Genomic DNA, 10,490 nt, shown 5'->3' with positions numbered 1-10,490 from the left:
ATGGCTCCAGCAGTCACCGTAACAAGAGTATTAGCAACACAAAAGCCGATTTATGACAACTACATTATTAGAGAACATAATATAAATAATATTTTGCGAGACAATTGCAAAAACAATGATGTTGCAGCACACAAAGTTTTAGATTATTACGATGAGGCCTTACCTAAAAATGACCCGAAATTTCTTGCACCCTTAAGAAAATGGGAAAAGCGGATGGGCTTCGTGACACCACTCCGATGGATAAACATTATTGGCGTATTGTTGTTCCACTTAATAACTTTATTATACTTATTATACCAATTTGTAATGGGAGAATGGCCTACATGGCAAAGTTATCTGCTTGGTAAGAAAATGCTGCTGGTTTTGAAACCAGTACGGTTTCACTTATTAACTATATACGCAAAAAATACATTTTTCTAAAGTATTTACGAAAATTGTTTAAAAAAATTTAATACATCATATCAAAAATCGTAGTTGTATCTTTATTTTTTCACGAGTTTTGACTTTTATTGATTTATTCACAGAATCTTTTCTTGGAGGAGTGAGCGGGTTTGGCGTAACTGCAGGTGCTCATCGGTACTGGACGCACAGATCATTTAAAGCTACTACACCACTAAGAATAATTCTCATGCTCTGTTTTTCCGTATCGGGTCAGGTATGATTTACTTATTCAACGATAATCACTATGTACGTCATTTCACTATCATCATTATCACTTCATGGTATTAAGCCTTAACGGTAAATTACATTCTAATCTAAACAAATTCATGTATGAATTTTTACAATACTTGCATTAAAGCGTCAAAATCTACGTCACACAATTCTATTCCTGGGCAAAAAATGGTACCAACTAGTTACCAGCTGAAAAAAGTCTAAAAGTAGTGTTTCACAGTGTTATGTGTATTTAGAGATTACTGTCCAATAAAATAGTATCTACCTTTATTTTGATTACATACAGATGCAGGACTCCGCTGCTTCCTCTATTTGTTTGAAATCGAGTTCCGTCATCATTTGTCTTTGTGCAGACATTTTTTAAATTAAGTGTTCTTGAAAAGTCATGTTGTATTCTTGCTTTCAAATCTACGACATGGTTACTCTTATTTCTCTAATATAAAAAATTATTTAATTTCAAATATAAATATAATGATAATCTTTGCTTATTTCAGAACCAGATATTTAATTGGGTAAGAGACCATCGCGTCCATCACAAAATGTCCGAGACGTTAGCAGATCCCCACAATGCGCAACGAGGGTTCTTCTTCGCCCATGTTGGCTGGTTTTTAATGAAAAAACATCCCATTACCGTCAATGAAGGAAATAAGCTGGATATGAGTGATATTCTCGACGACCCATTAGTCAAGTTCCATTCCAAGTAAGTCGATAGACTAACAATAATGTAAATGTCACACTGATAGTATTTGGATGAACGTTGTTAGGGAAAAATGTGCAGCGGTGGACCAAATGATTCTCATTAATGTATAAGACTATTAAGAAAAAATTGTTATAATGCGATATTTAAAGATACTAAAAGATTTCATATGCAAACCGGCTTAATCTATAGCTAATAATTGTAGTATTACCTATAACTCAATGTGGTATTTTCAAAAAGGTACTGTTATAAAAGAGGTGGAAGTCTACCAACCCAATTGGCGAATTTAATAGAATACGGCCAAAACCCCTTTAATTCGATTCGAGGATTGGAACCATTTCATTGACAGATTTAAATATCAAGTGGTTGCCCACTGGTTGGAATTTGTCCATAATTGATTTAAATTATGAGTTTGAACATTATTAAGGTTCTATTTAAAGATTATACTTCTTAAATCACAAATTTCGTCAAGTCTGTTAATATGCCTATTTTCTCAAACAAATCATAATGCAAAAAAATAATAAAAAATCTTTTATTTTGCTTCACATATTAATATTCTCATCTTTATCGCAACGTTCAGTGTATAAAATGAAAGAAATGGTTTTAGATTTGTAAATTTAGTTTTGTTAAGAGACTTGGGTACTACAAAATTGACACTAATGTTTGGCTAGCGAGGGGAACACCTTATTAATACACTTTTACCTTTCAGGTACTTCAATTTTTTTAAAATAACATTGTGTTTCATTCTACCTACTTTAACTAAAATTATATTATGGAACGAAACGTGGAAGGGCGCCATTGGTACTACGTTAATACGATATTTGTTGAGCGTCAACTTCACCTGGTCGGTGAACAGTTTTGCACATCTGTGGGGAAACAGACCCTATGACAGGTGAGTTTATAAGTTTTCAAAGTAAAACTAATTTTTCAGTAGACAGAGGAAATTGTGAATTATTGGAACAATAATTCACAATTTCCTCTGATTAATTATTGAAATGCACCTAAAAACCCTGATTGGTTGAACTATGGATCGTGTTTTTTAGACTTTAATATTAATAAAAAAATTATCAATTTAAGCCACTCAATACAATCATTATTAGTTTGTTCAAAGCCTTTTGTCAACCTTTTACACGGGATCCCTGTTGGCCAACTATACAAAGGCATCGGTCAACGCCCTACGAGTTCAGTATAATGATGGTTTCAGAATGCTGTTGGGCTTACCCCGTTATTGTAGTGCATCAGATATGTTCGCGAGGGCTCATACTGATGACTTTTTTGCCATCAGAAGAAAACGAATAGCATCCTTGATGAAAAGAACGTGGGTAAGCGGTAACGGCATTCTGAAAGCACTAATAAATCGATATGACTCTCCAATTTACAAGTTGTATATTAAACTCCACGTTGGGCTGCCTGGGCGCAGAAATTTTAATTTGTAACTTTTTTTATATTGCATATTAATATTGATTGTAAGTTTTTTTGATTTAGTTTAGTTTTTAATTATTCTATTTATGTGTAGTGTGTAGTGATGGGTCATAGATACCAAATAAATAAATAACAATTAGGTACCTACTCAAACATTCTACCCCTGACTTCCGAGTAAAAGTCAAATTTTCCTTTATTCACATAAGCCCATATGCGTGATGGCACTTTTGATGCGTACTTTACATAAAAAAATGCCAGTGATATGTGTATACAAACTATATCAATCGTGGTTACTACACGATTGGCGAATTCCTTAACGACAAAGCTGCTTGGAAGCTGGCCACAACGCTCTCATCTCTCACAAAACAGAAAAATTCTAAAGATTGTAAAACTATAAAATGATTCTATATGCTGTGTTTCTTGCCGGCTCTTCTCAGTGGAATCTGCCTTCCGAACTGGTGGTAGAGTCACTAAAAACAGACTTGACGTTTCAAAAGTGCTTATAAACTAGGCCTTGAAATAAATGAATTTATAAACTTGTATCTTGGAAGTCAGTTCCTTCCCTTATAATTTATACAGATTAGAAAAAGGTGAAAAATAAGAAAAGTTATACCTAATATTTAGGCGCCTAGCTAAATTAATACATGCATGCACATGCGTTGTGTGTAAAAAAATTTTTAAAGCGCTCTGGGAATGTACCTGTTTCAATAACCACTCAGACAGTAGGTGAATATAATAGAAAAATGAGATGAGATGAAAAGTCTTAATATATTAGTAGGCATATTATCCCTTCCAGAAGCACTACCAGACTTTCAAAATGATAATACTCAGTAGGTAGCATCACTATGGAATGTGTCTGTGTCATAAAGTGCCTTTATAGCTAAGCTAATGTTAGTTCCCTAGAGGAGAGACACATTTTTTGGCTGCCTTTTGTCTTAGGAATACGTAGAATGTTTTGTAAAATTATCAAAAGTACATTAACGGAGTATTGAAAAGTGTACATATATATTTCAATTTCAGAAATATAATGCCAGCTGAAAGTTGGAAAGTGTCATTTGTTGCAATGGGAGAAGGCTGGCACAACTATCACCACACCTTTCCATGGGACTACAAAGCGGCGGAGCTTTCTTATTTTCTGAACGTTACTACGATGTACATAGACTTGTTTGCGGCCCTGGGTTGGGCATATGACTTGAAGAAGGCGTCGCCATCCCTTATTGAAGCAATTGTAAGGAAAAGAGGACTTAAAAATAGATAGATTAAGAATGACTTATGTACATGTACTCATTTATACTGTAAAGTTTTTTATATCTATTTCGCCACTATATTATAACATTTTATTATACTGAAAACTTTTTATGTGGTGCATATTTGTTTTTGTGATGCCTTCTTTGAAAGCAAGGACGCAAACAAAAATTACACATAGCACCCGATAAAAAGAAATAATAAATCGAATATCTTCGTAATTACATATATTGTAACTTAAAATTATGTAATTAATACATCTAATTTTAGTAAATGCATCTAATTGTGAATGGTAAATTATATTTGCCAGTCTTAACCCAATTAGTTGTTACATTAAATGGTTTCGATGTTTACTACTGTTTTATTTTTTTTATTATTCGTTATCTAGCTTAAAGTTATGTACGAATTGAAAAACTGCTTAATCTTTTTTGTTTTATTTCTTATTGCAAATATCTGATTCTAGAGAAGACGCGCAAGCAAGGTCTTAAGGGTATTTCATGAGCCGGATGTAACTTTTTTAATGATTTTTATGTTATGCTGATTTAGTAGGTGTTCTTTGTTGATAATTTTGGTCGTTGGATAATCCTGTTTCAGGTTTTTTTGCTGAAATATTTTTTTTTAAGTAAATTAGAAAATTCCTTTAAAGTTGACCGAATGGTCAACCATAACATCACCTAGATAAACAAAGTAATTTTGTTGAATAGTTGAAAATTTGAAGAAGAGGTTTAGATTTAAATTATTTTAAAATCCTATAAATAAACATAAAATCATTTCAAAATGCATTAATTATAATTGAGTTTATCCATAAAATTTCAAATTGAAAATAATATTTTCGAAAACTTCGCAACGCGTTGCCCATTACAATTTACAATGGCGGCCGAACGACTAGTAACACTGGCAATTAAAACGCAATATTTATGTCTAATATATATTTATGTATAATTAATTGTATCTATATTTTTAGTATTTTAGTTTGTCTCAAAATATAGCACTTATACAAAGAAACATATAGTGGCGGGAAATCTTAATATTTACACTTAATGCTAGAAGTGGTCTACAACCGGGGCCTGGTCAACTATAGAGGGTCAAACACCCTACTCTTTGTTTATTTCATGATAAGGGGTTATGGTATGTGTGTTGCAGTATAATATTTAATAAAATGAATAAAAACTCATCAAATTTATTTCAAGCAAGCCTACTTTATAAACGTCAAGTATGTATGTTTGTAGTGACTCTACCACCGATTCGAAAAGCAGATTCTACGGAGAAGAGCCGGCAAGAAAATTTGTTAGTGATTATTAATTTATTTGTATTTCTTTGACATGTGCCCATATAAACTTAATTGTAATTTATTATTTTATTAATTGTATTGTGTTGTTATAAACATTGTAATTGCCAATATTTTAATTGGACCTAGTAGTAACAAATTAAAATTTTAAACACTACCCTGAAAACAATTTGCATGCCAATTTGGCGTGGTACAGTTAAGATCTGCATATATTTTTTTTCCTGTAACACCAATTTACCTGTATCAGCAAATAAATAAAATTGAATTGAAATTGAATTGAATTGAAATCATCAAATGTCAGAATTACCTTAGGAATCATGTTGTAAAAGCATATACTCAACCCCACAAAGGAGTTCTGCACCTTTCGCAGACGATATGCAGATTTCACTAATTTATGTCCGTTTCTGGTAAGTCGATTGTTACTTACTGATTTTGTCTCACTAAGACTTTTTTATTATAAATATATTACGAAGCTACTGTTAGTTTGAATTTTTCACAAAGCGATTCGCGTGATCCAAGTTTATATATTGGTCGTACAGCTCTTTTCTTTAGTACAAATAGACCCGCTGAGTGGGATAGAACAAGTATCTAACTGATAATTATTCAGATCTGTAAACTAAATTTTTTGGACATTTGTCGCTTGTGAACAATAAAAAATAAACGATAAGTATTTGAGACGATATCGTTATTTTCTCAGAATCTTTAGACAAACTTAAAGAGATGATAAACGAATAAAACAATGTCATCAAAAATAATACTAGAAATCCTTTTACAGTTCGAGGATCTGACATAGAGTACGTCGACAAATACATCTACGAGTACTTAGGAAAAGAAATATCTTTTAAAAAATCTAGACACGAAGACGAATATAACGTGAAATAAATTCTGGAGCCACAAAGAAGTATTAAAATCCACCCTGCCTTGCACTTTAAAATAAAGTTTTCGATTCCTGTCTACTTCCTTGCCTACATGCGGTTTCCAGACATCGTTATAGTGACCTAGAACAACCCAAGTCTCGATGGAATCGAAGACTTTTTCGTAGTCTAGTAACCCAAAATAGAATGGGAGATTGTATTCTTCGTTCTTCTGTATGCTCTGCTTTAGAGTATGAATATGGTCAAGGGGTGCTATATGTATAAGCCCAGCCTGTTCTGGAGGCTGAAACTCGTCAAATCTTCGAGCGAAGCGATTCGTTTATACCTGTATCTCTATATACTGATACTTATTTAAGATCGTTTCTAGTAAGTTTGGCTTTAAGAGTCGTAAAAAAAATTGCTTTAAAATGAAACTTGAGTAAAGCTAATTTGTATTTAACATGACGGTGATTAGTAATTTAAATAAACTTATTTGCATGCCGACGCAAGTAGTTTACCAATTGTACAGGTTCAATACTAACCATTAACCCACTAATATTATAGCAGTATAAGTATGTATGTTAAGATGTTTGTTATAAATTTTATTTTATTTAATTAAAAATATAATCCACGCCTAAAATCCGGATATATCTAACAGTCCACTGCTTACCTATCCTCTCGTACTGAGAGGTTTAGCCCATAATCACCAAGCTGGGCAGACGGGCGGTGATCCGTTATACTATTCCCTTAGTCGCCTCGTACTAGACATCGAGACAACTGTATTGCGATCTGCCGTCATCACATGACACAATACACAGTGATATTAGTTAAAGTTTATATTGCAGAAAAGATCCGTAATTTAACTCAATATAAACACTTAAATCACGCGATTCCTCCGTGAATTTTTTTAAGAAATAAGTTTTTTTTTATTCCATTACAAGTTAGCCTTTGACTGAAATCTTCGCTAGTAGTAAGTGATGATGCAGTCTAAGATAGTAGCGGGCTAACCTGTTAGGGAGTATGCTAGTCATATCAATCGGTTTCTAAGCGACATCTCACCGAAACACTAAATCGCTTAGCCGCACGTCTTTGTCGGTAGAGTGGTAACTAGCCACGGTCAAAGGCTCCCACCAGACAAAATAGTACTTACTGTAAATAGGTAGGTATAGGTACTTACAGGAGCTTCACAGTATATTTATGACAATATAGTATTTGTAAGACAGAACATTACTCTATTTATTGCTCGCGTCTCCGCCCGCGTTTGTTTTTGTTTTTGAAGCATACCGTAGGAACAGCTTATTCGAGTGCGTAAATTGTCTCCATCAGCTTCTGTTCGAAGCCATTTTGGCGATTGGATAGAAACGGTAGGACTTTTTAAACTGGTCAGCCCATCACGTTGGGGACAGTCCTCTTGGTCTTTTGCCTTCGGTGTTGCCTTTAACTATAATTTTTTCCCTTATAACATTCTGTGTTCAAAATACAAGAGCACCATGTCTACGGGTGGTATATTGGTGTTTATCAACTATCATTTTCTTGGTCTTACTCTTATTAATGCTCAGCCCAAGCTCCGAACTCCCCGCTTCCAGTCTTTGCAGGAGCTCTTTCATATCTATCATTGAGGTGGTAACGAGAACTGCATCATCAACGTATCATCAACATGGTTACAGTTCTTGAAATAAACGAATTTTTAATTTTGAGTTAGCATAATTAAAAATAAGTATTGTCTGACATAGTTTTACTGGTAGTGTGTAATGTGTAAGCTTAAAATTAAACGTGCGAATTAGTTCTGAAATATTTGATAGATAGTTGTATTGTAATGCAATACAATCAATCCAAAAAAATAACAAAGTAACACTTTTAACACAACACTAAAAAGAAAGAGTTAATTTTTTTTAATATTTTTAAGATGCTAAGTAAAAGAAACATTACTGCCTTGCTTGCTGCTAATATAACTGATTATGATCTTTTACAATTATTTTTTCCCTGGTCGTTAATCGTTGAAGAGTTCTCGTGGTTCTTCACCGTCTGCTCCTGAAGCATTTATTGCGTAGCAATCATAAGAAAGTAATAGAACGTATTATTGTGTAGTTCCGTTGGCCGTCCAAAATTTCCTCACCAGTTTGTCTATATAAAGAAAATAATTAATTAAAGAAAGATAAAAAGTTATAGCCTATAATTTTTGAAAAGTTACCTCAATTTCGATCTAAGGTCCCACCATTCGCCCAAAACATTGTCACCATGTTACCATGTCCCAAAACGATCTATTGTTCGTAACCTGAAGAAGGTTTTTTCAAAGACTGATTTGACATGACGAGTTCCAAGTTAAACAAACACAAAAAATACAATCTAACTGAGAACCGCCTTTTTTCTCACAGTCGAACATTCTTACCACTAGACCAAAACGGCATATTTTGTGTAATTTATTATTGAACAGCCCAATATTTTTTAACAAAAGTCATTAAAAATTTTCTCCAAGGCTGTATCACAGTTTATAGAATATATACAGTAGAACAACGCCTTCGCTCTCGTTATCAATGCCGTCAGCGTCAGACAGTATATGGAGGCTAATATTGTCATATAAACACTTACTTACTTACTACTATAATTAGATGAACATTGGCAATTAACAATTATAATTTTTACGAGTTCTTAAGTTCTAAATTCCAATCCCAGAACCTAGGTAAATTATGATCAAATGTTTGTATGCTCATATCTCCGGAGCGCAGGCAACAAAATTTTTACATTCAAACTTGTAATTTTCGTGGTGCTTATTATGGCCAAATGACCAGAGGTCGATTTGCCTATTAGGCCAGTTATTTATCATCATCATTGTCATGTCAACCAACGGACGTCCAGTGTTGGAAATAGATAGTGTTTGTATGGAGTTCTAAATACCGCGGTATTGTGCCGCTTGGGTCCAGCGGCTCCTTGCGACTCGCTTAATGTCATCCGTTCACCTCATGGCGGTCTACCAACGCTACGTTTACCGTAACAAGGTCGCCAATCAAACACCCTGGATCCCCAACTTCCATCTATTCTCCAAGCTGTGTGCCCCGCCCATTGGCACGTTAGCGGGAGGCACTGCACCGTATAATAATAATAACCATTCAAATTTTTTGTAATTTTTTTGAGAAATACAAATCTTTAACCGTAAGGCCAGTAGGTACAGGAAGTTACCTTCTTATCTTCGTACGCACGTTAGTTCTGTCTACTCATATAATCATACAGAGATCCGACGGCTTCGTCGGACCTCTGTATGATTATCTTCTCTCTGAAGTAAGACGGAACTTTACAGGTAATACGCACGAAGTCAGTTTATTTCCCTCATTGTTATTTATATAGGAGTAACGTATTGAGCAATAGCTTTGGTATTTAGGTAACTATTCTATCATTGGGTCATAAAAGAAAATTTTCATAAGTTTCTACAAAATAAATAATTATTAAGTGATCATTTTTACTTATAAAGTGGTAACTTGTACTAAAAGCTGCCAATTTCTAAAAAAGTGTTACATTATACCTAATACTTAACTTTTTGTTAATGCCTATTTACTAATTCTAATAATTTTAGTAGGAAATATTTGAATGGGTGACGGCAAAGGAAAAATAATTTATTGGTGAGTTTTTTTTGGACTGGTTCCAGACCTTAAAATATACGAGTAAACGTTCATCATCATCATCGTCATGTCAACCAATAGCTGTCCATTGCTGGACATAGGTCTTATGTAAGGAGTTATACGACGGTCTTGTGCCGCTTGGGTCCGTTCGTCGCATCCGTCCAACTCGTCGGGGGTATACCAACGCTGCGTTTACTGGTGATCTCCAGCACCTCTACTAACGCTTTGTTTACCGTAACGTGGTTGCCACTCCAGCACCTTCGGACGCCAACATCGATCGGTTCTCGTAGCTAAACATTCAGCTTTATAATATTAAGCAGTACAGAGAGTGAACTTCTTTCAACATATTTCAAGAATTGACCGAGGTGTGCGCTTCGCCGCGTAAACAAATTCGGAGGCAGCTTGAGTTCGAAATATTAGTAGGAGTGGTCAAAGTTCAAATATAAACTACTTGATGTTCCCGTTCGCGTTTATTACGGTTTTTATAAAATCCCGTGGGAACCGATTATTTTCCTGTGATAAGTGTGATAGACTATGTTACTCTCCGTCTTTACAACTTACTTTAAGCCAAAAATAAAGGTATTTGGTTGCATAGTTAGGGCTGTAAGGGCGTGCAGTCAAGGGCTAACTTGAAGTAGAATTTAAAAAAAAATCGTTTTTGTAACTTAAAATCGCAGAGCCTAAAATCATTTCTAATC

At 34.2% G+C, this 10,490-nt stretch overlaps 1 protein-coding gene across 1 annotated transcript; it reads left to right on the top strand.

The window, feature by feature from the left end:
- On the top strand, nt 1-4,049 carry LOC120627397 (acyl-CoA Delta(11) desaturase-like). The gene is made up of 5 exons (XM_039895399.1): nt 1-343; nt 525-655; nt 1,167-1,372; nt 2,079-2,261; nt 3,812-4,049. Exons 1-5 carry the CDS (start codon nt 1-3, stop codon nt 4,047-4,049), a joined length of 1,101 nt encoding a protein of 366 aa, XP_039751333.1.
- Nucleotides 4,050-10,490: the final 6,441 nt, after the last annotated feature.

Source organism: Pararge aegeria, chromosome 11 (genome assembly GCF_905163445.1).
Source record: "Pararge aegeria chromosome 11, ilParAegt1.1, whole genome shotgun sequence".
In the NCBI taxonomy this organism is placed as follows: Eukaryota; Metazoa; Arthropoda; class Insecta; order Lepidoptera; family Nymphalidae; genus Pararge; species Pararge aegeria.
Note: the sequence above shows the minus strand (reverse complement) of the source record. Positions and strands in the feature narration are given on the sequence as shown.

Coding starts and splice junctions, on each gene's coding strand:
- LOC120627397 (XM_039895399.1), top strand. CDS start 1: ATGGCTCCAGCAGTCACCGTAACAAGAGTATTAGCAACACAAAAGCCG. Junction 344..524: donor ATGGCAAAGTTATCTGCTTG/GTAAGAAAATGC, acceptor ATTTATTCACAG/AATCTTTTCTTGGAGGAGTG. Junction 656..1,166: donor GTTTTTCCGTATCGGGTCAG/GTATGATTTACT, acceptor TGCTTATTTCAG/AACCAGATATTTAATTGGGT.